Below are 26,083 nucleotides of genomic sequence, written 5' to 3'. Positions count from 1 at the left end.
CAATATGCACATAAGCAAAACCATTCTTATTCTTCAGTGATCTCAAAAGTATCGGCACAGTTTGAGGGAGAAGATCACATTTCTGGCATCATCCTGCTATAAGAAGTGAGGAAAAAGCAATCTTAGCTACATCAAGATTTCAAGAAGAGGAATTTATGGTCACGAAATGCATTCTCCAACCCATTGCCCAGCTGATGGCAGACCAGTTGGCCTGCAGCAAAACATGGATGACAATACATACTCTACACAGAGAATATCCAATGGCCACATCAGAGCTCTGGGCCACATCCTAGCCACAAGAATGATAATCTTGGCCTTCTGTATCATCACACCTTCTGAATTATAACTATTCATCACAGGCAGTAAGAACACTTCTTGCTACTAAATCAGGGAAAATCTAGTACCAACATTTACCATGACAAACACAGAAGGCTATAATAAACATCCAGGCTGATTAAAATGGCAAGAAATTTCCAGATATTGTCCCTGTTCTTTCCAATTTTATTTTTGAAGGTTCTTCCCTTTTTCCAAACATTTCCTGTCTCATCCTGGTGCAATCAGAGACTTTTTAGCTTCTCAGCTTGGATTATTTTAACCCAGTACAAAATCAGAAAAAAATGAACAATAAGACTTTTCAAAAGAGGGGGAGCAAAGGCCTCTGTGTATTTTCAGTCAGCCTGGATGCAATGCTAGACATGTGATTCTTCCACTTTCTAGTCTCTGGCACACAGAGAAAGCATTCAAGCTCCATGAATCCCATCATGTAATTTCCTTACATGCGCAGATAAGTCTTTCAAGCCAGTTAAGTAGATATGCCAAGCGTCTGAATGAAACGATGTCACAGAGGGTTTACTAATCCTGTTGCTAGCATAGATTGCTTCAAAGGAAAGGGATTGGTTTATTTGCCTCTGCCTACAAGGAAGAAACTTCCAAGCTTGTTCACTTCAAGCCACCAGAGTTGACAAGGAGCTTGGTCATTCATCACTGTATGGTGTGCAAGTTTTCTCAAGTTACCAGGGCAAGGGAGGTGAATTTTCAGCATGGTGGATTTCAAACAAAGCTCTGCAGTGCAATTGAAAAATAATATGATTGGGTCAGGCCAGTCCAACCTTATTAAAAAAGAGAACAGGTCAATATAATTTGAAATCCCAGAGACTATGAGGCTTTAATTAGGTGCTTTTGTTCATGCACAATAACAGTCCTGTAGCAATGTTCTTATTTGGCCTCTTGAGTTCGTAATATACCAAGACAGCAAATTAAAAATGAGCTTCAAATAATAATGTACTTGCTCATTATTCACAGTAGTCATCCTCATGACTTCCAAAGCCAGTGTATCAGAAAAAAGAATAAAGTGCACTAAAGTTTTCTGAAGCTGTCCTACAGAGTCCCTCTCACATATAATAAATACAGCAGAAATCATAATCAGTACAAACCCATTTCCTAGTTATCCCGATGCAGATGGATTCAGCACAATGTCCAGATAACCCAAAATTTGGCACTAGAGACAGCCTTTCTCTTCAAAACATGTTGCAGCTGTTTGTTTGGAATAAATCTCCAGATGGCTAGCTCACCACCATGTATACCAAATGCAGTCTTGAGTACAACCCTGGAGCTCATCTTCATGAATTGTCCTACATTTTTGGTGCCATCATTGTAAGTTCCTGCTCTAGTCTCCAGTTACAGTAACTCTTGCTCTTCATCTTCAGATCCAGACGGTCCTTGTCGCACCTCCTCGTACCATTTGTTGGTGAGGCTTTTCATCTGTATGCGACCATGGTGTAAGTCCTAAGCAAAAAAAAAAAAAAAAGGCAGACTTATAGACAGGCAGCACTTTCTATCTTTGCAGAGCAGTTGTGAGCTCTGTTCAAATTAAGCAAGGGTGACATGTGAATGCAAGACAAAGTATTAAAAAATTATAAAGTGAGATTATTAAATACATCATTACAATGGCAGTATTTACGACTAAACCAAATTAGCCTGGGGACAAAGTTCCATTGCCAGGAAAATTTCTCTTTACAAACCTCAAGATTCCTTGAGATTCAGCCATTCTAACTAATGTGAATTCACAATGCTAAAACTGTGCAATGTCAAAGCGTCCTTTAAAAAGGTAAAGGTTTCCCTTTGACATTAAGTTTACTCATGTCTGATTCGGGGGGGGGGGGGGATGCTCATCTCCATTTCTAAGCCGAAGAGCCAGCATTGTCCGTAGACACCTCCAAGGTCATGTCACAACATGGAATGCCGTTATCTTTCCTCCGAAGTGGTACCTATTGATCTACTCACTTTTGCATGTTTTTGAACTGCTTCATTGGCAGAAGCTGGGACAAACAACAGGAGCTAACCCTGCTCCTTGGATTTGAACCGCCAACCTATCAGTCAGCAAGTTCAGCAGCTCAGCGGTTTAACCTGTTGTGCCACTGGGGGCTCTGAAAGAGTCCTTAGGTATGTAGAAATGAGGTTAGGATGAGGAGATGCATAGAGAACACCCTTATCTATAAATCTTTCATGTACCAAGGGTTGAGCTCTGTAAATAGCTTTGCAGAGATTAAGAAAGCTCTTTATGCCACAGTTTATTAAGCCAAATGTGACTACTATGGTTTTGGGCTTGAAAGCAGGGTGCAAGCAGAGGTTGCTAACCTGCTGAGGTTATCACATAAACAGAACCCACCTCTTGCGTGAGCCGCCGGGTAAAGAAAGGATTCAAGTATTTGACATCAAGCCACATAAAGCCTTTGAGGTCCTGGCGCTTGATGTAGTGTGCTTCATACTCTTCCTCTGTAAGTTCAGACAGATGTTCAGATTCAATTGTGTTGCCCTGGAAAGAGCAAAAAAGGTGGGAAAGGAATGGGAATGATTATCTAGGTGTAAAATAACTGTTGCTTCAATTACTCCTTGTCTTCTCTTAAATTCCTTACTTTATTTATTAAAGCTAAAACAACAAAAACAACAGCAAAACAACAAAATACAATGTAGGAAATTAAAAAAAAAAACAGCCAGAGAATGACGCATCAACATAACGAAAACTATTGCCACTTACTGCATTCATAATAAATAAATAATGCATTCAGAATTACTGCAGGCTTGAATTGCACCTGGTTTGAGGACATAAGCCCCATCTCTAACATCTCCAGTTCATTAAACCTAAGAGGGATCATAGTTATACATCTACTATGATCAGAAAGGGTAGGTTTCTCACCTCTAACTGTGGTTCTTTTATGTCATCATTGAACAGATGAGTTTCATACCTGCACAAAGCCAACCACAGAATGTTCCAGAGCTGAATAGCTTTTCACGGTAACTCTGTCCTTTGGGCACCAGTATAAGCAGTGCCAAGAATGACTCCCTTTCAAAGTTCGTCCATTTGTGTGAGGCACAGAGACCATGAAGAAGAACCAACCTGACTAGAGTCCCTGTTCATGGGAACTTTCAAACGGCGTATAGTTAAAGTGAGCTAAATGTGATTACAGAACTCTCTTCGAATGCCTTTCAAACATTTATATATTGTGTAAGAAGTGAATTGGGAATACAGTTATAATGTATATAAAAAACACAAAGTTAAAAACTTGGCATTATTATAAATTTCCTTTAAACAGAAGCTGGCCACTTCGAGTGCTTCTGGTGTTGCTGTGAGAAAGTCCTCCATTGTGCTTCTGGCAAGGCTAAGATCACATTGTAGTAGAGGCTCTGTGGATTGCTCTTCTCCACAATCACATGTCATGGACTCCACTTTGTAGACCCATTTCTTTTTTATATATATAAATTATTTTTATTAAGGTTTTTTTTTTACAGGGTATGTTAAAAAGAAAGGATTCTTCAAGGACAAGCTGGGGTAGGTTTGAAGGTTAAGGGTGAGCGTAAGGGTGATAGTGGAGAAGGGCTAGAGAAGGGAAAAGGGATGGGATTGGGTTGGGGTATCTAACTTCCAATCATCTTCACATCGGTGATGTCATCCTTTGAGTAATCTCTTTTGTTAACGGCTGTTTTAATGTAGCCCCATTTCTTAAGATTGGCTTTGCATCTCGTAGTGCCAGAGCACAGTATATTCAGCACCCTTCACGTTTCCCAGTTTTCTGTGTGTCCAGGAGGGGTTTCTCATCCAGTATCAGCCACAAATTGAGATTCTGGGTTTTAACCTGCCACTTTTGGACTCTCACTTGCTGAGGTGTTCCTGCGAGTATCTCTAGATCTTAGGAAGCTATTTCTTGATTTAAGACATTGGCTTGCTAGCAGATATCCGAACAGGATATCCGAACAGGGGATGGGCCGAAGATGTCAATGCCTTGGTCCTTTTATTATAGTCTGCTACTCCCAATGGATGTCAGGCGGTGCAATACCAGCTAAACAGTGTAATTTCTCCAGTAGTGTAGGGCGTTAACATTCTGTGATAATGCAGTATGTCTCATTAAGAGCTACATCCGCTAATTTAACATGGTGAGATGCATTCCACACTGGGCGTGCGTATTCAGGAGCAGAGTAGCAAAGCGCAAGGGCAGAGGTCTTCACTGTATCTAGTTGCAATTCCCAGGTTGTGCCAGTCAGCTTTCATATGATATTATTTCTAGCACCCACTTTTTGCTTGATATTCAAGCAGTGCTTCTTGAAAGTCGGAGCACGGTCCAGGGTAACTCCCCAGTATTTTGATGTGCAAAACTCCAGTGGGATTCCTTCCCAGGTAATAATCAGACAAACACTGTCTGTACTTTCAAACACTGAATGCACCAGAAATAATCCTAAATCACAATTCATGTAATTTAAGAGCTGTTGATAACACTAATTATGATTTAGGTCAAGGGTGGGGAAGAATTTTCAATCCAAGGTATCAATTCAATGTTCCTGGGAAACATTTCTTTGGTGGGAACACAATGTCAGTATGTTTTAGCATAAAGCCCTTCCTGTCAGTAAGCAAAATGTTGTATTGTCTGTCTTTTAGTAATCTTTTAGAAATTGTGTGTTGAAGGCAAGGTGGAAGGGGGGGGGGGGGCAGAATCCAAAAGTTGGAAAATGCCAAAATTGGGGTTTGATGGTAACGGCCGACAGGGAGCTCTGGCGTGGGCTGGTCCATGAGGTCACGAAGAGTCGGAGACGACTGAACGAGTGAACAACAACTCCTCTTGCCGATTAAAAGAAAAAACACAGACTGGTCAATGATAGCACTTGTATATTTGTTCCGTTGTTTCCAACTCTTCATGACCTCATGGACCAGCCCACGCCAGAGCTCTGTCAGCTGTGGCCATCCCAGTTCCTTCAAGGTCAAGCCAGTCACTTCAAGGATCCCATCCATCCATCTTGCCCTTGGTCGGCCCCTCTTCCTTTTTCCTTCCATTTTCCCCAGCATCATTATCTTCTACAAGCTTTCCTGTCTTCTCATTATATGGCCAAAGTACTTCATCTTTGCCTGTAGTATCTTTCCCTCTAGTGAGCAATTGGGCATTATTTCCTGGACTGGTTTGATCTTCTTGTGGTCCAAGGCACTCTCAGAATTTTCCTCCAACACCACAGTTCAAAAGTGTCTATCTTCCTTCACTCAGCCTTCCATATGTTCCAACTCTCACATCCACAGGTTATTATGGGGAATGCCTGCAAAGAATTGTAACCTTGTCGCGGTGCTAGAACATGAGTACCTCATTGATGCCATGAGCAAATCCCAAGACAGGAAGGTCATGTCAAAGAGGTCAGACTAAATATGATCTCTGGGGAAGGGAGTGGCAACCCACTCCAGTATTCCTCCCATGAAAACTAAATGGATCAGTACAACCAGAGATATGTCAGTATACCATCGAAAGATGGCACTCTGAGATTGGAAGATGGGTCAAAATGCTACCGGGGAAGAACAGAGGATAAGTTCAACTAGCCCCAAATGTGATGGCGCAGCTAGCCGAAAGGAAGGCTAGCAACTGACAGTGCTGGAGGTGAACAATGAATCCGATGTTTTAAAGATCAACACACTATAGGAACCTGGAGTATAAGAATATAAGTCAGGGCAAACTGGATGTTGTTATTGGTGAGATGTCAAGATTAAAGATAGACATTCTGGGGGTCGGTGAACTGAAATGGACTGGAATGGGCCACTTCACAACAGCTGACCACCAGATCTACTACTGTTGACAAGAGGAACACTGAAGAAATGGAGTAACCTTCATAATTAATGATAGCACAGCCCAACATAAAAACAATGTTCTTGGTGTCTTCGTTTTTAGACCTGTTTCTGGGGCCACTTGGAGTGCTGAATTGGATATCAATTCTAATTTCTTAAATACGGTTATCATGGTTTTCCATTGGTGAGCAGATGGCAACTGGCATATGCCATATGTTCTGTATCTCAAAAGCTAGAGCTGATAGGAGGAAACTGGCACTATTTTTTGAATCAGCAAATCAAATATGCCCAGAAAGGAGACTAATATTTGAGGCACCAAAATGTGTATTGGCCAGTGTAATGTGTAGTCGGTTAGTTTCCCCAAACAATGCATGTACAAATATCACACTTTGGTTGCATAAAGTGTGGCTCTACCTTTTGAATATTTTTTTTCAAATGGAGTCATTTTCTCAATACACTTGTCTACCTTTGAAGCCAGCAACACAACAGTTCAGGCAAAACCAGGTATTCTGCAGTGTTTCTGCTCTGGCAAGATAGCAGATTTAAATAAGCTGTGGTCTTTCAAAAATTCTTTCCACCTTCCTCTGATTCTAGCTATGCATTTTTCCCAGATCTGAACTGTCTGCCAATAATTTACGATTGCTGCTTATCAGCAATATACACCCTGCCCTCTCTGACTCACTGTCTATGTGTGATTATCATCCATTTATATGTGACTCAGTCCACCCAGTGGTACTGAATATGAATTTCAATTGGAATGTTATTTTACTTAAAGGTGGCTGACTGATAATTAGATTGCATCATAGGCACTTCTTGAATGTTGAAATAGCTCTTTCAGCCATTGCATTGAAGTATGGAGAATATGTATGCAGAACAATATTAAGGGGAATCACAATTTTACACTCCCTCCTCTGTCTTAATTCACATATAACCCATGATGCAATGACAGAACTCTATGAAAGATAAGAATCAGTCATACTTATGCTTGGAATAAGAAATACTTACCATTTTTTCTGTCTTGCTGAGGTTAATATCCTTCTTGTTCTTTCGCCTTGCTTTTGAGTCTTCAATATCAATCAGTCTGATTAAAGGCATAGTTCCTCCACCCAACAACAAGATTGTAAACAATACAATGATGATTGTCGTGGTTCCAATAAGCTGACGCTTCTCTATTGGCTCCAACCCTAAATGGAGGCTCAATGCATAAGGAATTGCTCCACGTAAGCCTAATAAAAAGAAGAAAGAAGCAAAAGCAATGTCTGGTCTTGATGCCACCCAATATTATGACATTACTTGTTGCTTTAAGATTAATTTCAACATGAGGTAACACCCTAGTTTCCTAGGGCTCTATTTTCAAAGATTTATTTATCATATCAGAAGCAAACTGACAGTTGTATGTATTTAAAAAAACACACACACAAAGTTTAAAAACTTGACATTATACTAGATTTCCTTGGACCAGTAGCTGGCCACTTGGAGTGCCTCTGGGGTTGCTGTGAGAAGGTCCTCCATTGTGCATGCGCAAATATAGGTGGCCTGTGGTTTGCTCTTCTCCACACTCGCATGTTGTGGACTCCATTTTGTGGCCCCATTTCTTAAGGTTGGCTCTGCATCTTGTGATGCCAGAGCACCATCTGTTCAGTGCCTTCCAAGTCACCTAGTCTTCTGTGTGCCCAGGGAGGAGTCTCTCATTCGGTATCGGCCATGCCTTGAGGTCCTGGGTTTCAGCCTGCCACCTTTGGACTCTTGCTTCCTTTGAAAACTATTTCTTGATTTAAGGCTTTGGTGTGCTGGCTGATATCCGAACAGGGGATAGGATGAAGATGTCACTGCCTTGGTCCTTTCATTATTGGCTGCTACTTCCTGGCGAATGTCAGGTGGTATCATTTCTCCAGTGGTGTTGAGCGTAGACATCCTGTGATAATGTGGCATGTTTCATTAAGAGCCACATCCACTGTTTTAGCATAGTGAAATGTGTTCCACACTTGCTGTTTTGCAGAATAGCAAAGCACAAGGGCAGATGTCTTCACTGTACTTGGTTGTGATCCCCAAGTTGAGCCAGTCACCTTTCGTATGATATTGTTTCGAACACCCACTTTTTGCTTGATATTCAAGCAGTGCTTCTTGCACGGTCCAGGGTAACATAGCATATGGATAATGCAAGGTCCAACCAATAGAAACTTCATGGTTGCTCACCCTGGTGTGCATCAATGGTGCTATATGAAGAAACAAACAAGAATAGAATAGTCTAAAAATATATATCAACTTACCACTAAACCACATGATGAACATCATTTTGGGAGTGATTTTGTGATCACGGAAGAAATTGAGCAGGTAGGAGAGTGGGAAAATATTGACAGCTCTGCCAAAAAGCACAAGCACCTGTCAAAGACAATCAAATTATAACAAGCCTACAAGGGAGCATTGTAAGGATATTACAGAAGTCTAAATAACAAATGGCATGTGAGGAGAGGAATTTGGAAACACTATTACGATCACCTCCCAAATAGCTGTACTCTTATCTTGCAAAAATTCCAGTCACTAACTTCCTGTGAGTGAAATTAAACTGTGCCAAATTGTAGATACATATTTGAAAGTCGCCAGACAGATTTCCACTAATAATAAGTGAACAGAAAGCCAAGGCATTATTATATGCTAAGGAATATAATCCACCCAGAGTCCCTGTGGGGAGATAGGGCGGAATATAAATAAAGCATTGTTGTTGTTGTTGTTGTTTAACTCCGATCTTTTTATCATAGCCACAAGACTTTTTGCTGCCTGAAAAAATGGCAAGATTCCCTTTCTCATTGTATGTACAGAAACTGACTAGTCAATGGGGTGGCATGAAAACTTCCACTATGTGAGAGACAGTATAGCAACCCTCCACAGGTGGGCTTGACTTTTGTGGATTTGATTACACTATGTAACACGATTTTTGTTCCTGGATTTTAAATGTCATTTTCTAATGGTTCTATCATAAAAACATGGAAAAAGTTTATTAAACTACAAAAGCTTTGTTTTTGCGGGATGTCCTGCAGCACACGTTTTCGATGACTATCTCATAGAGTCTCAACCAATTTAACATAGTTTGTGGCAGCCACAAAAACAAAGTTTCTGGAGTGTAACAACTACTTTGAAATTAAGTACAGCACAAATAAACAGGAAATAACACTTTCAGACCAGGAACAGATTTTTTTTTCAAATTTTGTTACATAGTGTTATTTGTGGACTTGATTAAAATGTTTTCTCTGGGAATTTTTAAGTCTTCCCCTATAACCCTATGATCAATTTCCACTGGGAATCATGCTCCATGACCTAGAAATTCATAGAGAGGTGTTCTCTCAGGTAAAAAAAAATTAATACTACTTTCATTTGCATTTTCCCACTTTTGCAAGGCTCCTGGGCCTCTAATCCTAGATGTTGCTGTTCATTCGTTCAGTCGTCTCCGACTCTTCGTGACCTCATGGACCAGCCCACGCCAGAGCTCCCTGTCGGCCGTTACCACCCCCAGCTCCCAGCTCCCTCAAGGTCAGTCCAGTCACTTCAAATCCTAGATAATGTGGCTGTAAATTCAGTGGGTTCAGGACAGGCCATTGGGAATGTACTGCTCTGTCCTCCAGCAAAGGAAGGCATCAAGTGAGCTCAGACGGGACAAGCCACCTCACCATCTGCCACTTGAGGCACTTCTCTTAGGACCTCTTCACACTGGGGTTTTTATGGTCCCCTTTCCCTCTTCTGCATAGGGTCTGCTAAGCATCATAAACAATGCTGGTATGGTCCTGCCCCCATTTCTCCTGAAATCACAAGATGTGTGATGCATCGGTGAATAATACGTGCAGATCCGAGTAGGGTGGCCTTTTGCAGATGACTAATGGTAATTTTGTCAATGTTTATTGTTTTTAAGTGCAGACCAAGGTCTTTAGGCACTGCACCCAGTGTGACGATCCCCAATGGGACCACCTTTACTGGTTTGTGCCAGTCTTTGCAGTTCTATCTTTAAATTATTATTATTATTATTATTATTATTATTATTATTATTATTAGAAACACAACAAGAGGAGTCCACAGCAGACACTCTGTTGGCTGTTGTATTGGATCACACTTCAGACACTTCCCAAGTGTCTAGGACTGTGTGATATATCAGCGAATAATGCATGCAGATCCCAGTAAGGTGGCCTTTTGTAGCTGGCAGATGGTAATTTTGTCGGTGCCGATTGTGTTTTAAGTGCAGGCCAAGGTCTTTAGGCACTGCACCCAGTGTGCCGATCACCACTGGGACCACCTTTACTGGTTTGTGCCAGAGTCTTTGCAGTTCGATTTTTAAATCCTCATATCGTGTCAGCTTTTCCAGTTGTTTTCCTGCAATCCTGCTGTGACCTGGGATTGTGACATCGACGATCCATACTTTGTTTTTTTAACACAATTGTGAAGTCAGGAGTATTATGCTCCAAAACTCTGTCTGAATCCAGAAGTCCCAGAGGAGTTTTGCGTGTTCATTCAACTTTTTCCAGCTTGTGATCCCACCAGTTAGTTGTCGCAGGCAGATGGTATTTGTGGCACAAGTTCCAATGAATCATCTAAGCAATGGTGTTATGCCTCTGCTTGGAGTCTGTCTGCGCGATCTTCTTGCAGCAGCTTAGGATGTGATCTATTGTTTCATCTGCTTCCTTGCAGAGTCTACATTTGGGATCTGTTGTTAACTTTTCAATCCTGGCTTTGATGGCATTGGTTCGAATGGCTTGTTCTTGAGCTGCCAGAATCAGGCCCTCCGTCTCCTTTTTCAGAGTTCCATTTGTGAGCCACAGCCATGTTTTTTTTCTGTCAATTTGGCTCTCAATTTTTCCCAGGAACTGTCCATGGAGAGCCTTCTTTTGCCAGTTTTCTCTTCTGCTCTGGATTGTGTTTTTACGGTATTCCCTCTTTGTCTTTTGCACTTTAAGCAGTTTACTACTATTGACTTCACTCAATGTTGGTTCATGACTGTCTTTCACATAATCTGTCAGTGCATGTTTCTCTTCTTTTACTGTTTGTTCCACTTGCAGAAGCCCTCTGCCTCCTGATTTTCTGGGCAGGTAAAGTCTGTCGACATCACTATGTGGGTGTAATGCGTAGTGGATTGTCATCAGTTTTCTTGTTTTTCTGTCCATTATTATAATATTATTATCATTATTATAATAATGATAATAATAATTATCATTATTATTACATTTGTGGGAGTTAGGGGTGGAGGGCACTTGCAAAAGTGGAAAAAAATGAATACGGCAAAAGAACTGCCATTTACTTTTACCTGAAAAAACAGGAATCTCCATAGAATCCCCTTGGAGACAAAATTCACAAATCATCAAAGCCACAAAATTAAACCTGCAAATGTGAAGGGCCAACCAACTGCAATACTCCTGAAGAAGCAATGGTTACTTAGTCCTTCCTGCTTTGCTAACATGAGAGAGCAACAGAAGTGGGACCTTATCATCAACATACATAAGATCAGAGCTTGCACCAATGGTGTAAACAGGAGTGAGACTTAGATGGGCTTTGGCTTAATCATGCAATATTAACTCTTACGGTCCCAACTAGGACCAAATATTTTGGCCCCTTCTTTTTCACCCTAGTGGTAACAAGACAAATTCAAAATGTTTGAAAATGCAAAGCTACATCATACTATTAGACTTATTTTGGAATTAAACATATTGGGGTTCAAACCCAGGACTTTCTGCATGAAAAGAAGCTGTCCTAACACTGACCTAAATTTTAATGCATTCACATTTGTAAAACCTCATACAAACAGCACTGGATTGTTATGGAGTACAAAGTGCAACACAGCGTGCTTGCAAAGAGCAGTTATTCCAGTTTCCACCATAGTTTGTCTTATGAATAAATATCCTGTAGGCAAAATCAGTTGTGACTACAAATGGTCCGCCTTTTAACCTCAAAATAAACAGCTATATAAACACTGTGCTCACCCTGAGGGCACTCCCTGATGGCTCCACTGGGTAGTGAAATGTGGCAGGCTCAAGGAGTAGCCATTCTTTCCAAGTCTCTGCCAGAAAAATCTTGATTTGAGTTATAATGGGCTCTGGCTTGTCACACATAATATAGGTTGATCTTGACAGAAGGGGGTTGCAAGCAAGAAGGGAATGGGCATTAATACCCACTAATACTTACTATGCACCAAATGACAAAGGACGCTTCAAATTTGTGAGGAAAACTAAAAATCGACAGCCCTAGAAATGCAAAAACGCACGTTTCTGAAAGAGAGAAGACACAAGTAAGTACTCAAGCGATACTACACTGAACAATTCAAACCATATATGCAACCTTTGTAGTTTATGAATTCTGATGTCATTTTCAAAACGAAATAACTCTGGGATTTTTCTTCCATTAAAAGAAATGCTCGATATATGCAGCTGCATAAACAATCAAGGAACTGATATAAGGTGATATCTCTTTCCTTTCTCACTCAACCTTTCTCCAAGTAGGACTAGGAGATAGCTCTTATACCATTCTGGATGTCTATCTATTCTTCTCATGACCCCTATCCAGTTATCTTGCCTCAATGATGCAACATCTGTGTATCTATATATTTTCTTTTGATCTCTGAGTGGAGTATTTCATTTCCTGCATTTCTCTTTTTCTGCTATAAAAGAGAAAGTGAAAGCTGGGGGACTGGTATATTTTTAGTTGCCTGCCATAATATTTTCGCCAACTATCTTGTTTACTGAAACGAAATAGAGAGGGACAAGAATACAATACATATTGTATTGTATCTCCAGTATCCAAAAGGATGAAAAGCAATTTACTGGATATTTTAAAAAATAGATAATACATTTTGGGTGCACCTTCACATAAATGTTTTTGGACTCACTGAACAGATTTGATATGCATGTCAGAAAATCACACATACAGGCCTCTACTATAACATACTTTCAGCTTTCAAATGACATTTACAGAACAAAATAGACCTACAAAGCTGAATTTCTGATAGTCGACAGGCCACTTACTGAGAGATATCACATTAATTTTGGGTACAGTGAGCTGCAAACAGACTGTGTCTGGAAGACTCTAGGACCAAATTACTGAACAAGATGTTCCACTCTGCTTTATATAAGTTTCACAGCATGCCAAGTAGATTTGCAGTCCACCAATAACCTCCAACATTCTAGCTCTGGATTTCCCGATTTTATCAGGAAATTCTAGAGTTAATAGGATCCAGCTATTCCATTCTATTGATTTGTATTCAGATGTACATCACATCTCACTGAAGCCATGATGGCTCATTCCCAGTAAGCAGGCCCGTAGCCAGGATTTCGTTTCGGGGGGGGGGGGCTGATTTTTTTCGGGGGGGTGAGTTTCGTGGGGGGGGGGGGAGCTGAGTCTGAGTGAAAGAGGGTCTAGCTTAGCAAACCTTTTGTATCATTACCCCAATACCCCCATGCATATGGGATATATTGAGTATGGTGATCAGATCATGATATGAATAAACATAACAGTTTAAATAATGCACCAGTAAGGCCTTTTTGCGAACCACCATGAGAATTTCGGGGGGGGGGGGGAGCTGAAGCCCCTCAAGCCCCCCCCCCCCCCCCGGCTACATGCCTGCCAGTAAGTATATAAGTTTGCAGCTTGGTCAAGTGGATTAATTGTAAGCTGCCACAAAAAATGTTTTCTGAAGCATTGTTATATGAAGAATCCTAGAGATTTCCTTTACACATATAATTAGGAATGTGATACAAATCAATGCAAACATCAACACTTAAACAGTCATCTATATTTCATTATGGGCAAAGTAGTCTTGATATTCCTATATTTTCAAATGTGTATGAAAACATACAGTTTAATAGGCATATGCAACTCTAAGTTTTGCTTATTTCACATCCAAATTCAAGATCACCTAGTGAAATCAACTGGCAACAGGTTTATGGCAGAGTATAAAAGCCATTGCTTTAGCAGCTGATGAGAACCCAGATGGTAATTCAAAAAGAGGAAAAAACACATAGAGGCTAAGTCCTTGGTTAGGAAGGACAATCTATGGTTATATCAATACTTTTTAGGCCAGATAGATGAGACCAACAACAAAATAGGAAAAAGTGTTTCTGCCAAGCATTCTATCTAGTGCAACCTGCTTTCTTCCTTGATTTTTTTCCATGCACACATGCCCCAGGGTTCTTTCTTCCCCCTTTTCTTTCTCTCCCAATATGGCTGTTGAGCAGACTCAATCCTCCTTGAGTTATTCCAAGGAATTGGATTATCTCTTTGTGCATATTTTTCTTTGAAATATTTTTCTACAAGGAGTCCCCCAAGTATGCCACTACCTCATGGTTATTGCTTGGTAGCCCTGTTTTGGCTCTGCAAGCACCCCAAGTTAGCTTTTGGGGACAAACAACTGGGAAAGTCTGCCACCTCTATGGATCTGCTTGGCAACTAGAAGTGGTCAGAGTGCTGGACCTGGGACATCTACTAGCCCATGAAACTCACTAAATGACTTTGGGTTTGTCACTTTTTCTCAGCCTGACATACTTCACAAGATTGCTGTGAGGACAAAATGCAAGACGGAGAAAAGTCAGGAATATCTCCTTGAACTCATTAAGAGAAAAGCAGGGTGTAAAGGTAGCTAGCCAATAAATCATTCATCATGCTTCCTGAAGGAAGCTGGAGGACCATTCTTTGAAAAAAGATGTTGAATTAACCTGACTCATCATAGACTGGCTTACATTCTTGTCTTCTTTCTCCATGACACCAGCACTAACTTCTATGTGGGCATAATCAAAAGACCTAGGTTTTTTTCCCATCCCTGTCACTATTATTAATATTTAGCAAGTCCCACAGTCCCCACTTAAAATGACAAAGCAATTTCCTCTGGTCACAATGCCTGTGTAAGAAAGGACAAGCAAGGGAGAGCATATTTTATATCCAGCCACTCTATGCACTTTCATATTAATTTGTTACCACCCCGCACCCCACCGTGTCTTGATATCCAAAAGCTTTTAGCTGATAGGTATGTGCATCAGTGTGTCTCTTGCATCTAAAAATAGCCTAGAGAGAGAAAGGAGTTGAAGAGAGAAGTTTTGTTATCTGTCTTGTGGCAAGACTGAGCTGGAGTGGGAAGATGAGGGAGAAAAAAGATTTATGGCACATTTTATCCTGTTTGTCAGTAAAGGTGACTTTAGACTGCTTAGTAGGCTCCATATTAGTGAATCTATCCTCAGAAATGTGCAGAAGAGATACTCCCACAGCTACAGGAACATTTGTTTTCACTGTGTTCACAGTTCATATTACTAAATCATTTCAAAAGATAATTAGAGGAACTGAGGCAAGATAAAGCTGCCAATGTCTTTGAAGCACAATAGCTAAAAGCTCCAGTTGAGAAACTGAATGATACTGATCACCTGTTTGGTGCCACTGGTCACCAAGAACAAAGCCATGCCATTCCCTGCTAACCTATTTGTGCTATTCTGGAAACATCCGTGTCTAGTGGACACTGAACTAGATCAGGGATGGGAAAACTAAAAACCGCCAAATATTTCTGGACTCCAATTCTCACTCGCACTAGCAAAGGCCAGGGCTAACAGAGACTACATTCCAACACTATTTGGAGTGCACCAGTTTCCCCACTCCTGAAGACTTGCCTTAGGTCTGATTCAAAAGGATTCATGTTAAATTATTATATCAATGCAACAACACTGCCATTTCATTGCCTTCACACTCAAAACAATGGATTTAAGAGTAATATTCCCATGGAAAGGTCTCATCCTTTTACATATAACATCATCTGATTACTCAGTTATGATAGAATGCCGAACTGTCTTCAGATAAAATGAATTTACTTGTGCTGAAGAGAGATAACAACAAGTTCCACTGTGACAAGAGTTTGGTCATGGCCAGAAAAATGGACAAAATGTATTTATTTATTTGCCCTATTTATACCCTGCCTTTTTCTACCCCAAAGGAGACTCAAGGCAGCTTTTATTCAATGCCATAAAACACAAATAATTCCAAACTAGTAAAATTAGAAATTAAAAATTAAGTTAAAATTAATGCATATTAGATATTTAAAAACATTACATTTCATAATAAGTCACGCCATCCATAATTGTAGTCCAAGCCATTCCATGGTCAATGAACATATTCCAAATCTGTTATTGCATTGCACTATCCTCCGAAAGCCTGATCCCACAGCCAAGGTTTTACTTTTCTTCTGAAGGTTTTACTTTTGTTCTGAATGTCATTGGGGAGGGAGATCCATAGCCAAGGGACCACAAATGAGAAAGCCCTGTCTCTCGTCCCCACCAGTCACGCTTGCAAGGGGGGTGGGACAGAGGGTAGGACCTCCCCCAACAATCTTAATCTCTGAGGTCGTTCATAGGAAGAGATACATTTGGAGAAGTAAGCTGGGGCAGAACCGTTTAGGGCTTTATAGGTTAAAGCCAGCACTGTGAATTGTGCTCAATACAAATGCACCCAGGAGAGCTATATTTACACGCTGAAGCAATGAACCCAAAAGAGATGGATTTAAACCTCAACTAAGCTATGAAACTCACTTCAGGGCAGTCACTGGCAGTAAACTTAAACTACCATTCAGCATCATTGTGAGGAATAACTCAAGGCTCCCCTAAGCCTCTGAACAGTGGGACACAACTATGAGCAACCATCCTAATAATTCACTGATTCAAGTCACCCCTTATGAAGTGTGAACCAATCTGCATATTTACACTAACATAGAACTACATAAAAAAATTCAATAAGCAGAAAGCTTTTAGACAGCTGATGTTTGGAATGACAGAGATCAAACAAAAGATGGCACTTACCGCACATGAATGCAACTGTTCTCAGAGTTTGTTGCATTAGAATCTGTGTCACTGGAGAGAGATTATGATGGGTGTAGTGAGACATTACGATACCAGAGAACAAGATAGCCATGATACCTGGAAAAAGATTGTTACAATCAGATAAAGAATACACTATACCATCACCTATTTCCTAATTTCTGCTAATTGCAACCCCACGAAAATTATCAGCAGTTCTGCACTTCATAAAATGGAAAAATCAGTTACAACATTCATGTACAATAAGTTCTGCTGGTCACCAGGAAAGCCATGATCAGCTAAGGATAAGGTTCTGCATATGCAAAAGTTTTCTTATTCCCTTCAACACTGATGGACAGCTCCACATGCCTCACAAGGATGGATCTTAATGCCCCTGAAGTCAAAGTGGGGTGGAAAAGAGCCTTTGCTTATGACATTTCATGTTGAAGCTTTGGCAGACCTCTGGAGAAGATTACTGGACTGTATCACTGAATGAGAGGCTAAATTCACATTTTCCTGCCTTAAATAGTAAAGAACAACTGCATAAACTAAAACAACCTGAGGCTGCAAAAGCATACCATCTGTTCTATCACTTATGTACTGCCCTGATTTCTGGAAACCAAGATATTTAAGTGTGTGTGTGTGTGTGTGCAATGTTTATTTGTGGGATTAATATAACTCAAAAACCACAGGAGGAATTAGCATCAAGTTTTGACAGAAAACGCATAACAACCCAATGAATGAATGACCATCACTAAAAAATTGATTTTGTCATTTGGGAGTTGTAGTTGCTGGGATTTATAGTTTACTTACAATCAAAGAGCATTCTGAACTCCACCAATGATGAAATAGAATCAAATGTGGCACACAGGACTCCCATGACCAACAGAAAACATTAGAACGGGTTGGTGGGCACTGACCTTGAGTTTGGAAGTTGTAGTTCACCTACATCCAGAGAGCACTGTGGACTCAAACAATGATGGCTCTGGACCAAACTTAGCACGAATATTCCATATGCCCAAATATGAACACAGATGGGGTTTGGGGGAAATGGACCTTAGCATTTGGGAGTTGTATTTACTGGGATTTATAGTTCACCTACAATCAAAGAGCATTCTGAACCCCACCAACGAGAGAATAGGGGCAAACTTCCTACACAGAACCCCCATGACCAACAGAAAATACTTAAGGCCAACCAGTCCAACTCCCTTCACCAGGGCAAGAAAACGTAATCAAAGCCCTCCTGACAAAGAGCCATCCAGCCATAGATATAGATAGATATATATGATTCACACACATACAGATATAGTATCCTACATTTGAAAGGGACCCCCAAAGGAGGCAATTATATGTTGCATGTTCCAAAGTAGGCAAACCACACAACCTCCACATCAACACTGACAAAAAAATCAGCAATAAATACTGTTTACCCACAAGCATAAAGAAATTGCATAATTAGAAACCAACACTTTCTCAATACTTTATTTCCCAAATCACCAGACTGGGCCACAGCAACGCATGGCAGGGAACGGCTAGTCTATATTAATAAAAATGTAATGTTTGTTTGTGGGATTAACACAACTCAAAAACCACTGGAAGAATTGACACCAAATTTGGGCACAATACACCTATCAGGCCAATGAGTGACCATCACTCATACAAACACTGAAAAACACAGCAGAAGGGACTTAAAAAGCCAAAAAGCAAAAAGATGCTACAGCACATGTGCAAAAATGACTCCCCCAACAAACAAAACACACAATAGCACATCCACACTCTCTTCTGGACTGCAGCTCCCAGCATCCCCTAGACCAGGCCCTTTAGGAGAGGAGAATGATCCAAATGCACTGCTTCCAAGCTGCAAGCTTTCTTTTCCTTGGATTTCTCTGAACGCATCCCAACCCCTGCATATTTCCAATTTCCTATTTTTGGACGGCAACTCCCAGCAATCTTCCAGATAGATAGATTGGATAGAGCTTGATAGATAGGTAGGCAGATAGATCGATCAGGACTGCTGGGAATTGCAGTCCAACAATAGGTAGAGAAGGAAGAACGAGGAGAAAGTAGAAGTGAAAGAAAAGGGGGGAAGGAAGGGAAGAGGAAAAGGAAAGAAGGAAGGAAGGAAAGAAGGAAAGAAAGAAGGAGAGAAGGAGGGAAAGAGGGAGGGAAGGTTGGCCACATCAATGCATGGCCAACTCACAACCTCTGAGGATACCTGCCACAGATGCAGGTGAAACGTCAGGAGAGAATGCTTTTAGAACATGGCCATACAGCCCAAAAAACCTACAACAACCCAGTGATTCCGGACATGAAAGCCTTCAACAATACAATCCATACCAGGTTTCAGATATGTTCTGAAAAGTGCTATACCTTTTCCTAAAAGGACCAGAACCTTGAAAAGCCATGAAAGCCTTCAACAATAAATGTATTCAGTATTTCTGAGAACACTGAAAAAATAAGACATGAAGTAGAATTTTTGAAATTAACATATTTATTGGGGAAAGCTTTTTCTGTAACAGAAACTCAGGGCCCTTCCATACAGCCATATAACCCATAATATAAAGTCAGATAATCCACAATATCTGCTTTGAACTGGGTTACCAACTGGCCTGCTCTTTAAGATCTTCTGGTTAGGCCCTGCTCTTACTTCCATTATTGTTGCAAATGAGACAGACACTGATGAGGGAGAAGGCATTTCGGTGGCCACGCCGACCCTGTGGAACACCCTCTCAAAAAGAAATTAAAACAGCTCCCTCCCTTTCTTCTTCCAAGGACCTATTAAAACATTTCCTGTTTAGACAGGCCTTTAGTAAAGGAAACTAAGATGGAGTAATAAGAAACACCATAATGTTTATGGACTGGAACTAAGTGCAATATAATCTGACATGAGGCCACAAGAATGTGAATGTATATTATTGTTGTTTTAAACTGTTAATTTTATGATGTTTTACATTTATCATCAATGTATTTGGATTGTTGTTTACATGACTTTAATATGTTGTAAGCTGCTTTGGGTCCTGTGAGGGAGAAAAGTGGGATATAAATAAAGATTTTTTTATTATTATTATTATTATTGTTATTATTATTATTATTATCTGAGTCCACACTGCTGCCATATAACCCAGTTCAAAGCAGATAATATGGGATTTTATACAGCTGTGTGGAAGGGATCTCGGTGGCGGAACTGCCTCTCAAGGAAGTTCCATTACAGAGTTACTGCTACAGAGCTATCTGTATCCCTATTGAGCTTCTAGTGACCTGCCAACATTCTTAATCATTCTCTATGGCCTTTGGGTTTTACACTGTTTTTTAGAAAAAATAACTTGTAAAGTCTGTTTTTTAAAGAACACTTTCTAAAATCTGTTTTATTGCACATTTTCCTTGGGACTTTTGACAAGCATGAAAGTTATTAACAAATATCCATACAGATAATAAAAGTGAAAATATGTATGTGTGCTGGGATGCCAACTTACACAGACAAGCTCCTGCCTCCACAAACAGCTATAGCTCCCACTACTCAGAAGACACCAAAGGCCTTCCCTCCAATGACACTGCAGGTTATAGTGAGTGCCATGAAGACGTATAAGAGACCTACTAATGTCCTCCACAAACACAATATTGCCCACTACCCAAGTGAAGGCTTTTATATGGGGACCACTTCATCCTAGATTTTATAGAGAAATTGGTCAGCAACTGAACATACTAGAGAGGTTTGGAGATAATTCACCATGTTTTATAGGAGTTGTAGGTCCTGGGATGTATAATTCACCTGCAATCTAAGAGCACTTTGAACTCCACCATCAATGGACCTGGAACTGACTTGGCACACAGAGCCCGCAAGACCAGCAAAAATACTGAAGACCTTTGGGGAAAATTCACCTTGATTTGGGGGAGTTGTAGTTCACCTACATCCAGAGAGCACTGTGAACCCAAACAACAATAGATCTGGACCAAACTTGGCATACGTACCTGATATGCCAAAACTTGATTACTGGAGGGGTTTGGGGAAACTGACTTCCTTTCTGAGAGTTGTAATTCACCCGCAACCAGAGAATAATTGATCGATGATGGACCTGGATCAAACTTGGCACACAGAACCCCTGTGACTAACTTAACTTACTGGAGGGGTTTGAGGGGACTGACTCACCATAATGGGAGTTGTAGTTTACCCTACAGCCAGAAACCACACTGATCCTCACCGATGATGCATCTAGAGAAAACTTGCCCAACATAACAAACTTTAAGTACTGATGAAGTTTCTCAGCGTTAATCTGGCATGACATCAGTTGAAGTTAATCCACAACTGTATGCATTTTGTACAATTTAAAAAAGACTTTCTCAAATAACCTGGGCAATGCCGGGTACCCAAGCTAGTTTTAAATAAACTTGGCAGCATGCAACAGTCCATAGCAGCTCCACAATTGAATCTGTTGTCCAAACCCTGGGCTACCTTGAATTGTAGGTAATACGGTGGATTAAGTATTTTAGATCTAAAATTTATTTCCAAGTTGAGTACATATACTCAATGAATTGCTAAACAGGAAATTGATTACTGTAACTCTCACTGATTCAGTGGCTGTACTCTAGATTGGGACTAGCTATTGGATGAAGGATTTAGTAAATAGTGGGAATACACACATGAAAATCTAGGAAACACTTGCTCTCTGGTACATATGTAAAAGCCTTATTTCACCCCCAAATAACATGAATTTTATTTTGGGTGAAAGTCTTCTGAGGAAGCATTAGCCATGTTCATGTGAGATGCAAATGCTCTTGCAAAATTAAAATAAAAACAATCATGTGTGAGGCTATACCAGGATTGAGTTAAGGACACTGAAAGGGGGAAATGGCCATGCATCTGAAGAATCGGAACACACAATGTGATCTGATAGCAGCTGACAGCCTCAGTAAATCTCAATGTTGCCATAATCCCCTGGCTGATTTCTTTTTTAAATGCACAGTTATGTAATAATTCAATTTGTCCAATGTAATTTCTAACACTTCATCAAGTGTTTATTAAATCAGGGAATCAGCTCCAAAATTAATAGTTTTACATTTTCCAGATTTTATCAAGGAGGCAAGTGCTTTAATCAGGCAAACACTGGATCCTCAGGGGTCATTTCAGGACAGGAGAAGAGCCTTAAATCCATTCTAATTTATGTGTGCAAATGCTCAAGTATTGCCATTTTATCTGAAAAGGAACTGACTGTCAAAAGAGCACATGTCTGTGGTAGTCTGCCTGAATGCAAATGCAATTAGACTCAATATGCAGCTGTGATCACTTGCCCATCACATCTTTGAAAAAACCATAAAGATACTATGAGGAAAGGAGAGAACAGGAGTCCTTGACACATGTAAGAAAAGATGGATCTTGAGTTCAGATGTCTGACAGTAATCAGAGGCAAGCTAAGTTAGAACAAATGCTTATTTGTGATGATACATGCCGAAATTCTATATACATCTGCAGAGGAACGAGGAAGAATGCTTCAGATAGTAAGTGCTGAAGCCATCATTATTTGATTGCAATACACTGCAATGCCAAAGGTTTATAGCAAATATATGTAGGCCTATTCCAAGCCCAAAACACCACAAAATCTTTGCAGAAATGCTTAGAACTGTGCTTATGCTGCTTGCTAGCCAACACACTTATTTTTCACAATAAAAAAAATGTATTTCCTTAACATGCATTATGCCAATATATATATATATATGTGTGTGTGTGTGTGTGTGTGTATGTGTGTTTGCAACAAAAGCTAAAAGGAAGATACTGTGTCTCAGTGTCCCCTTATGCCAAACTTCTCTCTCTATATAAGTCAAAATATCTATGTATCTATATATGTTTGCCTGTTTGTAAGTATGTATTTTAAAGGAGGGTTCCCAGTTCCAGATTTGGACCATACTTGGAATACATACTGGAGGAGTTGGGGGAGGGGTTGGGATTTCAGTTTACTCACAATAAAAGAGCACCATGAATCCAATCAACAATGGATTGGAACTAAACTTGGCACACAATACCCATCATGACTGACTTTAACTGCTGGTGATGATTGGGGGAATTGAAAAGTTGTAGTTAACTCGCATCCAGATAGCACTGTGACTCCCACTGATGATGGATCTGAACCAAACTGGGCACACATATCCATCATGACCAATTATTCTTACTGGTGCGGTTTGAGGGCAATAACAGATAATGATGGAAATTGTAGTTTACCCACAACCTTATGCATTTTCTAATGGGACCATCCATAAAATCCAAAACCAAAAATAATGACTATTTCTAATACCTATCATTACAAAAGACCTAACCCAAGCAAGTTGTGTCCGACTATGTAGGGTGGTGCTCATCTCCATTTCTAAGCCGAAGAGCCAGCATTGTCCATAGATGCCTCCAAGGTTATGTGGCCAATATGACTGCATGGAGCACCGTTACCTACCCACCAAGGCGGTATCTATTGATCTACTCACATTTGCATGTTTTTGAACTGCTAGGTTGGCAGAAGCTGGGACTAACAGCAGGAGTTCACCCCACTGTCTGGATTCGAACCTGTAACCTTTCAGTCACTAAGTTCACCAGCTCAGGTCAGGATAGCAAGATGCTAATCTAACTTCTCCAGAACAGGAATTTTAGGTCCTCTCCCATGTTCCCATCACATGTACCTATAGGAATGGTGAGGCAGAAAGAAGCTCCCCCTCCCCCAAAAGAAGAACTCAGAACACCTTTCCTGGGAAAATATGACAGTGAAACAGGTTCTGGTCTTTCAAAACTGACAGAGGTTCTATATTTCTCATGAACATAATCCAAATTTACTCAAGACAACAAGCTCTCTCCTGAATAAAATACCTTCCCATTCAGTTCAGCACCAAAATTATTCATATCTTGGATCTTTGTGATTCCAATCAACATCTACTTTTCTAATTAGAGTTTTAGTGAGTTTTTAAAAAACCTGGCTTGATGGTGCACTGGATGTAATCTACCAGAGATTTGGAATAGTCATGTTGGCTGAGAAAGTTTGGGACTTGGATTCCAAAGAAAAATAAGATTTTCAAGCTTTGCTTTTTGCCCAGACACACTGAGGTAGAGTGAAGTTATGTATTAACTGGAACTACTGGGATGGTCCCACTGTATAACTCTCTTCTCTGTGAAACTTGTTAAAGCAAATCCCAAATGTTTTGTAGTATCAATGGGGAGGAGGGGTGAAACTGTCACAAAGCTGAGGGAATATCTAATCCTAGAGAATGTAGTGAATTCCCTCACTTCTCTCTCCTCATAGGATACAGGAGATTCTGAAATACAAGTGTTAGTTCAAGGAAACATTACACCCTCTACAGAAAGTTACAGGATATATATAATGAAGTTGAACACACTGAAGACTGGATATCTTTGCAAAGTCATTAGAAGCTTTGAGCAAATGCATTTTGCAGCTTACCTGAGAGAGAAATACCTTCTGCCAATCCATACGGAAGGTAAGCAAAGATAATCATCATTCCAAACTCCAGAGAAGGTGTTTTCCTTAAATCGATATGCTTTAATACGTCAATATCCAATAATTAAGCAAAATACAAGTGAGGTAAGAGAAAAGAAAAGTTAAACAGCCAGAAGGAGATAATCATTTGTTACTGGATCAAACTAGAAGGCAAAATATTCCTATGAGCCATAAGCACAGTGGCACACTGTGCAATGTCCAGTGGGTCAATTCTTCATATTTTATTGCAACTTTCTTCAACAAATGTTTTGGTTACAATTCTCATTAGCCGCAGTAATCATAGCCAAGAGGCAGAGATAGTGGGAATTCTACTCCAAAATATCTGAGAGTTGCCAGGAGGAGATAGAACAACCTACACGCCATATGCGTTTCCCCAAGGTCAGAGAAATTTGCAATATAACAACATAATCTATTAGTTTTTGGTTATAAGATGGTATGGTGTGGGTAGAAGAGTACACAAAACCTACGCAGCTCCAATGGCCATCCTAGTGAGTGAGGCTTTCAAATGTTTAAAACCAGTTTTCATCTACTGCAGAGTCACAGGCATCCAGCTTGACATAAATCCACACTGAACTGGAATAAGGCTCAACCACTGGGTATATTTTTGTTATGGATGCTGATTCCAGCATTCAACAATAAACCCCCCAAGGTTAAAAAATCTCATTTGTTTACTGAATGCTTTCTACATATGAAAAGTGGAGCATATGTTAACAAATGATCCATTACTGAAAATGGAATTAATGTATTAGGACTACAGCAAATAATTAGCATATTTTAATCCTCCATTAGCATGTAAGATGAGCTATTACAGAGTAACCTAGGCCTTAATGACAATAATGTATGAAGGCAACAGTTTTTATGTAAGTTTCAAATTGCTGCCCACAAGCACTGTAGATATTAAAACAGAAGAGAGGGACTAGAATGCTAAAATCAAATGGCCTTCTGTTTTAAAAAGATCATCTCCCGAAGAAACACAACTGAGAGTCATTATTAAAATGGAACGGTTCACTCGTTTATGCATGGACATTACTTTCCCTAAAAGCAAAGGATATTACTGCAGAAATAAGGCCAGTCAGAGTCCCCAGCGCGGCAGAACCAAAGAACATCTTCAGAAAGTAACCCAGAGCCTGGAGAAAGGTTTGCCATCCACTTACGTCGGACGTATGTTCTCTTGTCAAACCTTCTGCTGTGCTGGGAACAATTAAAAAAATAATAGAAAGACAACCAGTCAAGTTGCACATTTGAATCATAAGACTTGCACGCACCACATTTTTGAAAAAAGAAACAATCTCAAGAACCTACATTTCTGTGTTGAAACTGCTCTTAAAATGCTTTTACTGTGATATAACAAGTGGAATGTCGAAAGGCATTAAATCAAGTGCTGAGTGCAATTTCCCCACAGGGAAACACAGCTCTGCTAAAAATCTGGAAATCTAGCCTTGTTTCTGTAATGCTTTTAGCAATGGTACAAAAGAAGCTAGGATGGTGCCTGCTGCAAAAAAAGAAATGAAATACTTTTAGCAGCAAAAAGGAGACAAAGGTTTTAGTGACACACAAAGCACAGGGAAAGAGGAAAAACTTGAACTAGTTCCTGCTTTCAAAAAAGACAGAAATATATTCTCACAAAAGCAAGGGTGTTCCCTTTTTTTGACCATCAAGGCATAGGAGAATATGGAGGTATGGGGAGAGCTATAACTGCTCCTCAG

At 40.2% G+C, this 26,083-nt stretch overlaps 1 protein-coding gene across 1 annotated transcript in view; it reads right to left on the bottom strand.

Annotated features, from left to right (window-relative positions):
• Nucleotides 1–1,136: 1,136 nt before the first annotated feature.
• The window catches only part of SLC9A8 (solute carrier family 9 member A8), a 73,934-nt gene continuing 48,987 nt past the window's right edge, over nucleotides 1,137–26,083 (bottom strand). Inside the window, exons 9-16 of the mRNA XM_060772132.2 lie at nucleotides 25,430–25,568; nucleotides 24,321–24,426; nucleotides 16,897–17,013; nucleotides 12,257–12,339; nucleotides 8,365–8,476; nucleotides 7,100–7,320; nucleotides 2,669–2,815; nucleotides 1,137–1,785 (exon numbers count right to left, since the gene is read on the bottom strand). Coding sequence (XP_060628115.2) covers nucleotides 1,678–1,785; nucleotides 2,669–2,815; nucleotides 7,100–7,320; nucleotides 8,365–8,476; nucleotides 12,257–12,339; nucleotides 16,897–17,013; nucleotides 24,321–24,426; nucleotides 25,430–25,568 — 1,033 coding nt within the window. The 3' untranslated portion in view covers nucleotides 1,137–1,677. The remainder of the gene's footprint in view (nucleotides 1,786–2,668; nucleotides 2,816–7,099; nucleotides 7,321–8,364; nucleotides 8,477–12,256; nucleotides 12,340–16,896; nucleotides 17,014–24,320; nucleotides 24,427–25,429; nucleotides 25,569–26,083) is intronic.

Source organism: Anolis sagrei, chromosome 4 (genome assembly GCF_037176765.1).
Source record: "Anolis sagrei isolate rAnoSag1 chromosome 4, rAnoSag1.mat, whole genome shotgun sequence".
NCBI classification, from domain to species: domain Eukaryota; kingdom Metazoa; phylum Chordata; class Lepidosauria; order Squamata; family Dactyloidae; genus Anolis; species Anolis sagrei.
The sequence above is the reverse complement of the archived record's forward strand: the minus strand, read 5'-3'. Positions and strand labels throughout refer to the sequence as shown.